Below are 13,934 nucleotides of genomic sequence, written 5' to 3'. Positions count from 1 at the left end.
GTAGATAAACAGTTGAAATCACTAACATCTAAATGAAAAAGAAATCACTTTTGGAGGCCCTACAATGTGCTCCTTCAGCTCTCCCAAAAGCTTCATAATTAATTTATATACTTGCTTTGATATCATTCCTAAGGTTTGCAAAAACTTATTAGGGGGTAAAACAGAACAGCAATCAAAGAATGTGCAAGATAGAGAATTCCGATTAGGGTCCCACCACCCACAATGACAGCCAAGCCAACAGTACGTCATCAAAGCTGTTGGAAACTAAATGTAGCTACTGCTAACAAGGTTTGCCAGGATTCCAGAGTGAAATGCAGAAAATGATCCACAAAGATCTGTGTATGGGAGACAAAAACTCCCCATGTCTCCGAACTTTATGGGAGAGAAATACTTGGCCTTTTCCGTGAAGACTGAGGCATCCCATCACACGGGAGCCCAAAAGCAGGACAGGTCTGAGATTCACACATTTTCTGTCACCACAGCACTCTTTCTTTCCTAGGTTTCTCCAGCTTCAGGAAGGGGTGTAATGTCTATGCCAAAGTTTCCTCCAGCTTTGATTTTCCAAACAATGTCACTATTTTGCCAAGCCTTTTCATGTAGAAAACAGTTAATAAAGCCCACAACAGAATATTTTCTTGTGGTTTAAATGTATTAATCTGAAAATGGAATTAGCCTAATTCCATTTTAAGATTAATACATTTTCAAGCAAAATCACAAGGACCTTCGCTGCATTTTGCAACACAAATTAGATCTCCTTAGAATAAGTGGTTTGTTTATCTTTTACATCAAAAATATGGGTTTACTGTCTGACGTGGCATTTGAAAAGGTCTCTGGTACACGAGCAACTCCACTGCTCTTAAGTTTGGGTCATTCACTACAAACTGATGTTTTAGGTAAGTATGTAATACTTGATTTTCCCCCTCTTTACTAAGGTCCTTTCATTATTTCCTGCAGCGAGTGCTGGATTCTATTAAACATTTTTCTCCTTAAGCACTGTTTGCTGGGTCTTCATTTCACATGTTTTAACCATCCAATAAATACCATGGTTTTGCAAATGTTTACACTGAGTTCATCTTATTTACTTTTGCACAAAAAAAAAGGGGAGTAGTTCTTAATTCTAAAAATACTGAACTTGTTTAGAGAAAAAAATTATTAATAATTGCTAAGAATTTTAATTTTCTAGTTGTTACAAACTGAAAAGCACAGCTGAACAGCAAACCATGGTACTACGAAGCTTAAGGAAGATGTTAGACTTGTTCCCACATTCCCCATAGAGCAGATCTTCACCAACTCTAATGAACATCTTCCAGCAACGTTGGAGCCCAAGTTTAGCAAACACATAACTTCATCAACGTGTTCGTTGGGGTTCAGTGCTCATGTTCCAAAGGCAACATGAGGTATCAACAGACCTTCAACATTCCCAGCCTGCCCACTCCTTCATAAAGTGGCAATGGCTCCAGCTCCAGGAATGGTTCCATGCTGACTCACTTCTTCTGCAATACCCAGAAGAGCTAAGACAAACCACACACTGAGAATTATTGCTTCCCTTGGGCTATTTGAACAACAAACAAAAAGAATGCATAAAGTGAATCCAGACTTTCCCAATTTACTCTTTAAGCTCTCTGAGGCAGGAGGACTATTCTCATTTTGAATTCTGCACATTATTTGTCACCTTATCAGCAACTCACACAATAGTATATGTAACTGCTCTGTCCTTGCTATAGAAGATGACACAATCCCCTGTTCACTGATACAGACCCTGACAGATCCCCTGGAAGGACAGATTTGACTTGGATCAAGAAAAGAATACATACTGAAGATGGTTGTGTATGGTGGTTACACCAGATTTATGCTGCCTGTGGAAAAGTACAGATGACACTCCTCTGGCACAAAGTCAGGACAGCTCAGAAAGACAACAACTGATTCAATAAAAATTTAACCAGGACAAAATGGCAACTTAAAAATCTTCAAATGGCACTGTGTCTTTGTGTCTGTCCCTCGCTTTGCATCTCAGGCTATTTTTATTCTATTGGAAGAGACTCTAAAAGGTTTATGACTCTTCAGCTCGTATTCAAGGGACTGATCTTAGAAGAACATCCACCAACTTGGTCTAAAGTTCGTTTATCATCAGTTACATGTCATTAGTAGTTTCTGTTTACAAATCAGGACGTTAAAATAAATATATTGATTTAACTAAACCCACAAAAAAGCAGAGAATGGTGTTCCAGAGGAACAGTCTCAGTTCTTTTCTAGGAAGATGAAAAGGAAATGGAAAGGAAGGGTCTGCCTAAGACAGGATCCCCAGGCACCTGGTTAGATAACCAGCTTGACAGCTCAGTGACTGCCAAGTATAAAAAGACAAACTTCCTTAAACTGTTTTTGAGCTGCTACTTTACAAAATACAATCCTCAACTAAGTATAACCTTCATCATCAAAGCGAAATCTCAGCCTCCGTGAAATCACCAGCAAAAATTACCACTGCTTTTACTCAGCTGAGATCCACATTTTGTTGTATGAGGCTCACATGACAAAATGCAGGCATTTACACTCTGGTTAACCACCCAGCTCCCCTTGATCATCCCCAAAGGAAAATAGACACTCATCTTCTCCAAGAGAAGACACCCAAAATAGGTCGACTGATTTATATCCAAAAATGCTTTTTTATCTCCTCAGGCTGAAACAAAGTTTTAAGTGACAAGCTCTATATCGCAGATATCTAAAATAAGCAGAAAGGAACCCACATAGAATTTTATTCTTGGTTTTCAAATGAAAACATAACTTGTGTCAATGGAACCAAGCACACAATACAGACTGCTCTGTGGAAAACACATTTATTCATCACTCCTTCACCAGGAAGTCTCCAGACCTTTAGATACCAGAGAATGACATGGAAACTGGGAAATGCTAACTGTCCACAGTGATCAATGAGTTGAAATAGACTTTTCAAATAATTTGATCAGGGTTCCTGTAGATCCCAAAAGATTAGCACATTTTTGATCCTGTGATAACTTATAATGGGATTTCTATTCGAATAAAGCTACTTCAGCTGTTCTGTGTATTTTATGTATTGTATCATTAGGTTTCAGTATCTCTTCACAGATGAAAAATGAACAGAACAATAATAATTTTACCTCTCTGCAGTTTCAACATCTTAACTGTACTCCTCACTATGACAGGATACACTTGATGATTTATTCTACACCACCTACCCCCTGAGGTGTCTTGGATTCAATTATTTACACAGGAGTTAAATCCTCACTGTGGATAACTTTCCCAAAATTCCACCCAACTTCAAAAATCTGTCCTCTGATTTTCCCCATATCTGCCAAAACTAACATTCTATTGGTAACCTCTGAACTGGATTCCCAGGATCAGGAGAGGAAAGTCTTGTGGTCTCTACGTCATATACCACAGTACATTTTTTTCCTTGGATTTTTGTCAACGCTGGTTGTTTCTAACAATGGATATTGATTACTCAGATCTTCATTTCCTTGTTTTTCCTTTCTTATTGTTTCTAGCTAATTATGTTACCTAAAACTATGCATCATATCCGCCACCACACCTTGGAGGAGATCAGATTAGACAGATGGAAGTATTCCAGTAAGACACAAACAACAGAGCTACAATATAGAAAAATCAAGATCAATAACAGTAATTCTAGAACTGAAAATTGTGAAACATGCAAACATCAGAAAATGGCCATGTTTTTTCCAAAATAAATTAAAATTCTTATCTAGATCCTCTTTAAGCTTCAAATATGTAACAATAAGATGTATGAATCTTCTGAGGAAAAAAAGAAAAAGCTAAATATTGAATGCACATAACCAGAGGAAACTTTTCCAATTTCTATCATGACCACAACTTTGGCTAGTCATCAGACCATCATTTCAATAACTCAATCAAATAAACTGCAGTAATTCCATAATACCATGTTATTTATGGATGCAATGTGCATTAAAAAGAAAAAAAGCCTATTTAAATAACAGAATGTTATAGTGGAACGAGACTCAAGCATTCAAGAGCTGTGAAAAAGAACATGCATCTTACATAGGAAGTACTGTGCTTGAGAAAATTATTTATCCCCCCTACAGTCACCATTTCCATCTTTCTTCTTAAACACACAGTTTTACTTTACGTATACATAGCAAATTTCATTTTCCAACTTATTGGTGTGATTTTCCCATTTGATAGATTAAATAACTTTAACAGTCCACTTACCCCTCAGCTCAGTAAAGAATATGCAAATGACATCATCTATATAGGGCAGTGAATGTTTTGGAGAAGAAACTAATTTTTTTTTTCTTATGGTCTTACAACCTTCACAATTTTCTAAGACCTTTCTCCTGCTTCACTCTTCATCTTTAGAGCTGCTACATGACAAGTACAAAGGCTCGTTCTCAAAGAGGGACCTTCCACCCCGCTGATTACCATGGTTCAAAACAAAGAAATCTTTCAAAATATTTCAAGAGGTAATTATTAATATCAAGATCTTGATAAATCACAGAGTTGGGTCTGGAATCTTATTTCAGTGTATCGTTTAGTGTTATATTTCAGTATATTTAAGACTCCATTTCAGTTTTTAATAGGCTCTGAAGTCTTTTTTGTGTTATGACTTTTCTATAGCTGACACCTTCTTTTCCAGAAGAAGGACTCAACAGCTTTTTACAGCATGTTCTTTTAAAATGCACTCTGTAATGAAGACCTGATTCATTATTAAAAAAAAAAAAAGTCACAATCATCAAAAGCAATTTTGAATACAAAGAGTAATCTGTTCTTACAAGTCAGGACTGAAGTATACAAACACTGTTGTTAGTGACAATTAAGTAACAACCCCTGAAGCATTGACATCAGCCTTCTTTTTAAGAAATACTAGAATTTAAATTAAAGGAAAACTTAAAAATGCTTCAGCTGTCCGTTAGATGACTTACACATGTACCCCTCTTTACAGTACAAACTGAAACCTGTGAGTGAGCTCAAAAACCAGCAGAAACAACTACATCAAGACTAACAGACAGCATGATTGTTTTAAGTGCCGTTTCCTTCAGAAACCAGGCCAAAAGAATACTCATTTCAGACCAGAAATGCCTGAAATGTACCAGTCTCTGTAGGAAAAAAAAAAGAAATCAGAGTGCTGATGAAAAGAGAAAAGGAACTGCAGAAAAAGGTAACTGGAAAGTACACCACATCCATCTATTCAACAGTTTATAATATATAGAATACATTGTTCTCAGTCAATTATAATCCAAGATTTATTTTCATATTAATGGTAACAAACCATAACAAGGGAGGGAGTTTCTATCATTTATATCCTGATTAGTCAATAACCTGGAGGTTTAATGCAGAATCAAACAAGCAAATAATTATTCAGATCAGTCCAACTAGAGTTTAATGAACAGTTTTAATTTTCTGGAAGAAAGAAGTTTATTCTCCTTCAAGAACACCAAATCTGTTTTATTTCCTGCCACCAGTTTCAAACAATTGCTCAATATTTTAAGTTAGTTCCACAGTAGACAACTATACACTGAATATAAAAGTTTTATACACAATATATATATGCGGTAAATAGCACTTCAAATGAATTTTATTTTCATTTTCCTTTTAATTTTTACTTCTAAGATAACTAAATCTTGATGCTTAAGCTTTTTCTACACACAGAAAAACATCTGAATAAGTTGTATTAATTAGTATCCTACAACTGTAAGAAAACTAATTAAAAAACACTGTAACTTGAGATTTGAAGTCTTTTTGGAAGGACTTACTAGCATAGTACTTTTTAAATTTCATTATTTATTTTATAAACATAGAAGTCTAAAATCTGTACTTACTTCAACATGTGCAAGTAACGTTTCTTCAATGTTATCATTGGTTTTCTCCCTGAGATCTTGTGCGATGTGTCTATTTCTTACCTGGAAATGTGTTTTACTAAGATAACCATCACCAAGGTCCTGTGTTCAGAAAAAAAAAAGAAAAAAAAAATTTCTGTAATCAAAATGCTAAATGCCATCAATGTTCTAGAAAATAAACAGAGCATGGTATTTAGGCACAAGCTCCAGGTCTTTTTATAGGCACTGATGACTGCACTGCTCCTCAGCATCTTCTAACAGGTAGTGTGCTGGTTTAAAGGTAAACCAGCAGGGGAAATGAACCTAACTCAAAAGAGATTATAAGTAAGAATAACAATTTAATAAAAATAATACAATGAATACAATTACACAGACAAACAATTGGTTTTAACCCACATAACCCAGCACCCCATCCTGGGGCATGAACAGAGTGGTGTTCGTTGGGCCTCCCCTCCCTGTGCTGAGCCCCACGTGGTCCCCCTGAGTCCAAAAAGTAAAAGGAGAGGGAAAACCTGTTGGTGAGAGTTCTGGTTGCAGTCCAGTCAAGGCTGGTGATCGCAGTCCGGTTGGGAGTGCTGTTGCAGTCTGGTCAAGAGTGGTGACTGCAGTCTGGTTGAGAGAGGTGGTCGCAGTCTGGTCAAGGGTAGTGGTCTCAGTCTGGTTGAGAATGGTGGTCACAGTCTAGTCCAAGTTCCAGTCCTTCCCTGGATCCCACAAGTGGTACAGAAGTCCCAGACTCCAAGATAACGTATCCTCAGGTTCAGGCAGGAATGCCCAGTACCTCCCTCAGGTCGAGGAGTTCCACAATGGGTGTGAAGACAGGAGCATCCTCCTATCTCACAGGCCTCTTAACATCCAGCTTATAGCCTGAGGGGTCAGGCGTGCTCTGGGCAGCTGCTGTAAATGGTTTATTAACAGTTTCTGGGAAATGGCATGGAAGGGTATAGAATATACAGTTTTGGGTTACACCCACACAGTGATGAGCTGGTCTCAGCTGTTCTAACTAGGACAGGTAGTTTATACCAGTCCTTGGTGTTAGAGGAAGTCAAAGACCTGGACAGCAAAAATAAAGTTTAATATAGCTATTAATGGAAAAAGACAACTGCTCCCTGGGGATCAGGATGAGTGCCAAAGAACTGGAAGATGATGCACTGGGGTCATTAAGAGATGAGCAGCTATTAATCATTTTGACCTATTTCAACCAATGCATTCATGCCAGTATTAACTGCCCAACTCTTGCTAGATTGGGTTTGTTCTGTTTCATCCTCTAACTTTACAGAGCCCTGAAAATACAAATCAAAACAAAACCACCTCAGAACTTATGTGTGCAGAGTCACAATTTGTTCCTTTCTCTTGAACACCTCTGAAGGACAAATGTAAGAAAAAGCAGACCAAGCTTTGCCTTCTCCTAGTTCCCTTTTTATCATTCTGCTTCCCAGGCACTATGGTCTAGAGTTCTAAGGGGCCCTTGTGCAACAGCAGAGTGGTAGGAGAAGGGTTTGGGAGCTTTCCCCGCCCTTGCTGGTCTGACTACCCGCACACAAATATAAGCACATTATTTTTGTTAATTAGAAGCAAAAGGAGAGAAAATGTTTAGTAACAGAGCCCTTCAAAAAGCATATACAGAACACAAAGAACAGTAGTTGCACATTAAGAACTTACTTCTCAAAGGAAACAAATAAATTGGGGGTTTATTAGCTGTTTCATTACATTTTATTTTAGACAAACACAGACAGCATATGCACAATATCTGATGAAAAAGGATTCTATTCCAAACAGTCTCACTACAAAATTCATTAATGTAGCACTAAACTACTAGACAAGACTGCAATTTAAATATAATTTAACTCTTTGGTCAATCTGTTGTTGCTGACACAGTTTATTCCGTGTATTCTGACCTTTAAACCAACATAGGTTTTATACTGACACACTGGTTCTCTCTTTTCCAGGACACTTTATGTACCTCCAAAAACTGCTGTGGGCTACTTGTTCACTTTGCTTTGATCAAGTTTCACACATTAAAAAAGATAATGCTCTCTACATGTATTTTTCCACAAATTTTTAAGCATGAATAACATTATAGGCAGTTTATATATACATATATATATTTTTATATATATATATTTATATATATATATATATTTATATATACATATACAGACATATTACATTTCTCACAACTTCTCCTACTGCATGCCTTATTTTCTCAATAAATCTCATCAAGAACATGAATACACAAAACTTTCTGGATGTTCTGGCTGCAGAGCCAACTGCAGCCTGTGCAATGATGAATCCAGCACACAGAGAACAGTGATAGAAAAACTACCTTGGTAACACACTTCTCTCACTCTCAACACCCTCTCAAGTGTCTGCTTGTGGAGCTCCCTATGAGTAAAGATACCTGCACAGGTATTTATCCCACCAAGAGCAGAAAAAAGTGCTTCAGCCTCCCACAGAGGTGAAATGCCCCAAGGCACAATGAGCTTTGCCAGAGAAAGGTTGGATGGAGTCTTCACCTCCCTAAACCAGTTCTTCCCATCAACAGAATGGAGTCAAACTCCACATCCATGAAAAAAACTATATGGATAGCTGGAGACATGGAGCTGGCAGTCTCTGTGTCTTATAGCTGTATGTCACAGAACAAAGAGGAGGAGGCAGGAGAGAAGCATCCCTCCTGTACTTTATACATTTCTGCCCCCATAAATAAATCAATGCTTTAGGAAGGACCTTGATCCCACTAACGTGGAAAGAGAGTCCATTTCTACTCCATCTGTGAGTACCACAGGCAGAAGGGAATTAATACAGCTTTTGGTATGATTACCTAGATTAACATGGCTAAATACGAAACAAACACAAAGCAGAAAGCAAATAGGGCCTTGTTTGCTTTAGTTAAATCTCAGCCTTCACAGCCAAGATTTAACCATCCACGCCTAACAACAGCACCCAATTTTAACTCCATCAGCTTCTGCAGTAGAGGTGCTCTTGGCTTTTTTACAGTTTTCTTAGTGTGGAAAAAAAACAAACCAAACCAAACCAAAACACTCCAGATTATAAAAATAACATCATTTAGAACATTTCACTTACAGCTATAAATACAGGGTTCTGCTTGGGCCATGTGAGCTTATGCCACAAGAGCCAGCTCCACACAAACAATGAGTATTTCATCACTTAAATTTAATCTCCACATAAAACACGGGAACACAGGAACACAGTTCTATGAGCCTAGTTTACTTGTGTGGTCTTACTGCTATCAATGGGTCTATTCATGGAGCATGGAATGAGGAATGGAATCCAAGTGCATTACATCAGCAAAATTAAGAGTGTCCCAAACTACCCACAATACATACATCAGTAAAAAAAAAAGGGGGGGGCAAAAAGACAGTGAGACATCTTGTTCAGGAAAAGCTTTCTTCCCAGGCTACATACTGTAGATGGATGGTCTCCACAGTCAGGTTTTTATCACACACTGAAATCACAGAGTCATCAACTTGGCCCATTAAAAAAAAAAAAAACAACAAAAAAACAAATCCTCTTAGTATTTTTTTATATGAGAACAAAAATCTATCTCATTCTGCTACTTCCAGCAAAGCTTCTTATTTCACAGAAAGTTCAGACTCTGACCCATGTACTAAACTCCCAAGAGTCTCAGAGCATCTTTCTTTGTTGAATAAATCCTCACAAATATAGCCCTGGACTAAAATGTAAAGTTTCAAATGGTTTTCTGCAAGAAAAGGTGCATTGTAACACTTGGTTAATATTTGCACTTTTTAAAAAACTCCTAAACAGAACAAACCTAAGTCCAAAATCTTGCTTCCTACTGAAACTGTGATCATCCGTGATGCAAGGGTTACAACTGTTAATGTACAGTTACTTATGTAGAAATGATGGCACACATTGGAAAAAGCATGATTTTTCTCCCCAAAATTCATGAAAGTATGGGAAACCACTAAAGCCATTAAACTTCAAAATAAATTAAAAAAGGTAGAGTAGTAATTTTTCTGCAATAGAATACACAGACAAACCTAGATGCTGGAGAAACCCAGCATGTATCAATACATCTTTATATACTCTATCAGTACACCTTTAAACACTATAATACATATTATATAGTGGCTAATTCATGTAATTATTCACCTATTTCTGTAACTATTCACATTAGTTTGACCTCATCCCAAGCAAAAATAACAGAAGTCATACGGAATTCAGTAAATAAAGAGATACATACAGTAAATGTAATTTTTTAAAGAAAACAGAATTTGTCAGGGTAATTTAAAAATACATGTTTGATTCATAAACACAGAAGTTGGAAAACTACATGCTCAGAATTCCCAAAGATATCTGTTGATTCTATGAGTGAAAATTAAAAAGAATAAAATAATCCCACACTGATCTGAGACATACTAAAGGATAAAAAAATTATTAATTCAAAGATCTCAAATGTAACTTTAAAAATGGGGAAATAATCATAAAAGAAGTGATTCTAATGGGATCCTGTGGGACTACTATTAGCCCTCTGCTATTTAAAATTTTGATTAATGACCTAGAAACAACATGTAATTGTTATTGGAGAGGTTTGAAAATTATGGGGAAGCAGCAAATAATGAGAATTGAACATTGACACTGACAGATTCTTCTGGTTGCTGTATGCAACTGACAGGTATTTTTACAAAAATACTAAGCCACAGATCTAGAACAAAGACTATGTGCTAATTCAGCTTAAAGGACTGAAGTGAACCTTGGATATAAAACCACGGGCAGTTGCCCAGAGTAGGAAGGTTTGAATTTCACAGTGATACCACATTCATTGTCTAGTTCTGTCCAAAGTTGAAAATGGACTTTTATATCCTGGACAGGACTCAGAGACCTACAACCCTATTCAATACATGCACTGGCCTAAACCCTCATGTCAACCATCCATGCACTATTTTAGTCTTGGACCTGCTGTGCAAAAAAATGCCAATTATTTCACATGTTGCTAAAGGATGTTCCAGCTTGTGGTGGTTGTCAACAGCTCAAAAAGGCCATCAAGGGTACCTAAAAGTTAACACCATAATTATTTTACCTTGCTAGTTCTCCACTCCCAGCCATCTCCTATCTGCTGTGAATGCTTAACAAATTCTTCACAGTGCTGCTTGAATCTTTTTTCTTCCAAAAAGAAATCTTCTTCACCTGCCATGCTACAGGGTATCTGCAGAGCAAACTGAATGTTAGCACTGGCAGACAAAAAAAAAACCTAAAAAATTTCAATTTATAGCAACTGAACAATAAAACAACAAGGCACGGGCAAAGAAAATGTATTGCTTTAAGTAAAACAAAGACACATTTCTTCAAGCACATTAAGGAATCATGGCTATGCAGAACAGCTGAGGGGGGAAGAGACCTTTGGAGGTTGCCTAGTCCATTTCCCCTGCTTACAGCAGTGTCAACTACAGCAGTTTCCTCAGGATCATTTCTGTTTGGCTTTTGATTATCTCCAAGGATAGAGATGTCACAGCCTCTCTAGGAAACCTGTTCCAGTGCTCCATTATCATAGCAGTAAATATTTTTTCTTCTGTTTGACTAAAAACATTTATCAGTTTGTGCTCATTGCATCTTGTGCTGCCGCTCCGTGGTATTGAAAAAAGTCTGGCTCCATCATCTTTCTTCCCTCCCACCATGTATTCACAGACATTTATAAGATCTCACTGATCATTCTCTCCTCCCAGCTGAAGAGTCTCACCTCTCCCAACCTTGCCTTGTATGTCACACACTCTTAATCAGCTTCAGGGTCCAGTATGGTGGTGTCTTTCCTCTACTGGGGAGCCTAGACCTGCAGTTTTAACATGTATTTCCTTAGCAGTGCAGTTCAGGAGGCAACCAGGAACCTGAATCTACCTCTGGGCTACTTCCATAGGCCTAACACCTTCTCCTTGGAGAAACAACAATTTAACAACTCTACTATATGATGGCCATCAGAGTCCAGCTGAAGCCGTTCCAGGTCATACCAGCAGTATAGCTGCCACCATTCCAAAAGTGTGGCTTCAAACCCTTCCCTACCCTTCAAATGGATCCCTCACAACATCTTAAAGATAAACACTTTCTCAGAAAACGTAGTCATTTTTACTTTCCTCCTTCCCCATTTCAATAAGGATGTGTCATGAATAGAGCTAGCACTGCAGCATCACATACAAATCATGGAATGACAGAATAGTTTGGATTGGGAGGGATTTTAAAGCTCATCCACTCCCACCCACTGCCATGGGCAGGGACACCTTCCACTATCCCAGACTGCTCCAAGCCCTGTCCAAGCTGGCCTTGGATACTTCCAGGAACAGAGCATCCACAGATGCTTCAGACCTCTCATCATCTCTGTGGCCTCTGCTGGACCCTCTCCAGCAGCTCCTGGTCTTTCTTGTCCTGAGGAACTAGACACATTGTTCCAGATGTGGCCCTACTAGGGCTGAGCAGAGGGGTAGGATCCCCTCTCTGATTTGCTGTCCACACTCCTCCTGATGCACCCCAGGATCCCACTGTCCCTCCTATACACCAGCATACCTGTGTAACAGACTTGTACAGCACAGCACACCACCCTTTCTCAGACCATCCCAAAGGAACAGTTCAGGAAAGACCAGGAGATACTGGAGAGGGTCCAGCAGAGGCCACAGAGATGATGAGGGGTCTGGAACATCTCCCTGATGAACACAGATTGCAGGAGCTGGGCCTGGTTAGTCTGGAGAGGAGAAGACTTAGAGGGGATCCCATCAAACCACACCAATATCCCCAAGGGATGTCTCAAGATGATCCCAGACTCTGTTCAGTGATGCCCAGGGACAGCAGCAAAGGCCATAAACTCAAACACAACAAGTTCCCCCTTAGAATGAGGCAGAACTTCTTTCCATGGAGGTGGCAGCACCTGGAACAGCTGCCCAGGGTGGGTGTTGAGTCTCCCTTGTCTGAAGACATCTCAGACCCACCTGGACACGTCCCTGTGTCATCTGCTCCAGATGACCCTGCCTGGGCTGGGGTTGGACTGGATGATCTCCAGAGGTTCCTTCTAACATTAAAAATCCTGGGATTCTGTGAAAGAGCCACGGGCAGACCCGAGTGCGTCCGTCCCACTCGGACACGGGCCTCGCCAGCCGCTGGAGGCCAGGCCAGCACCGGACAGGCTCTTCCTCCTTCTCCTCGGCCTTCCCGCTCCCGGGACGACCCTCGCGGCCCCGCGGACGGGATGGGGCAGAGCGGGAGAGGCAGAGGGAGGTGGCTGGAGCGGGAGGGACGACCCGCGCTTCACCGCCCCCGCATACCGTGCGCTCCTCCTCTTTCCCTTTTCCTCCTCTTTTCCTCCTCCTCCTCCTCCCGCTGGCCCCGTTCCGTCCCGCGCGCATGCGCGTCCCCGCGGGCAGGGCGAAGGGGGAGGGAGGAGGCCGCGCGTGCGCAGAGCAGGGATGTGGGGGACGGGAAATCGGGAACGGGGGGATGGGGGGCTCCGGGCGATGGAGGGGCTGGTGGGTTTGACTGGGATAAGGGGGAAAGAGGGGTAGAGGGGGATGAGGGATGAGGGGCTGCAGGACCTGAGGGGGCGGCGGGGGATGAGGGGACTGAAGGGTATAAGTGGGATGTGGGAATGAGGGGGATCTGGGGTTGAGGGGGATGAGAAACCTGAGAGGGTGGCAGGGGATGAGGGGGCTGTGGGACTGAGGGTGCTACGAGGGATTAGGAGACTAAAGGGATGAGGGGGTTGTGAAGCTGAGAGGCATGAGGAGGGGTGGCAGGGTGTGAAGATCACGAGGGGAATGAGGGTGATGAAGGACCTGAGGGGGATGTGGGGAATCAAGGGGATGAGCAGCTCAGGGACTTTGAGGGGCTGCAGAGGATGAGGGGGGTCTGGGGCTGGGGAGGTACAAGAAGGCAGCGGGGATGAGGGGGATAAGCTGGATATGAGGGATTATGAGAGGTCTGTGGGAATGAGGGAGCTACAAGGGATAAGGAGACTGAAGGGATGAGGGGGAATGCAGAGATGAGGGGGTGTCAGGAGCTGAGGGGGATGAAGGTCATAAGCAGGGTGAGGGTCCTGCCTGCCCCAGCCCAGTTGTTCCCAGTGTGAGGCAC

The 13,934-nt window shown here is 40.5% G+C and overlaps 1 protein-coding gene across 6 annotated transcripts in view; it reads right to left on the bottom strand.

The window, feature by feature from the left end:
• Positions 1 to 13,249, bottom strand: part of ATG10 (autophagy related 10) — a 64,426-nt gene extending 51,177 nt beyond the window's left edge. For 4 of the 6 annotated variants that reach the window (XR_010427052.1, XR_010427053.1, XM_064643261.1 and 1 more), the window contains exons 1-3: positions 12,797 to 13,249; positions 10,906 to 11,031; positions 5,826 to 5,945 (exon numbers count right to left, since the gene is read on the bottom strand). Coding sequence is in view for 2 of the 6 variants with exons in the window: in XM_064643261.1 (XP_064499331.1) it covers positions 5,826 to 5,945; positions 10,906 to 11,031; positions 12,797 to 13,210 (660 nt within the window). In the remaining 4 variants the exon portion in view is untranslated. The remainder of the gene's footprint in view (positions 1 to 5,825; positions 5,946 to 10,905; positions 11,032 to 12,796) is intronic. The other 2 variants (XR_010427055.1, XR_010427054.1) reach the window with 2 other exon arrangements.
• Between the last annotated feature and the right edge of the window lie 685 nt (positions 13,250 to 13,934).

Source organism: Pseudopipra pipra, chromosome Z (assembly GCF_036250125.1).
Source record: "Pseudopipra pipra isolate bDixPip1 chromosome Z, bDixPip1.hap1, whole genome shotgun sequence".
Taxonomy (NCBI): Eukaryota; Metazoa; Chordata; class Aves; order Passeriformes; family Pipridae; genus Pseudopipra; species Pseudopipra pipra.
Note: the sequence above shows the minus strand (reverse complement) of the source record. Positions and strands in the feature narration are given on the sequence as shown.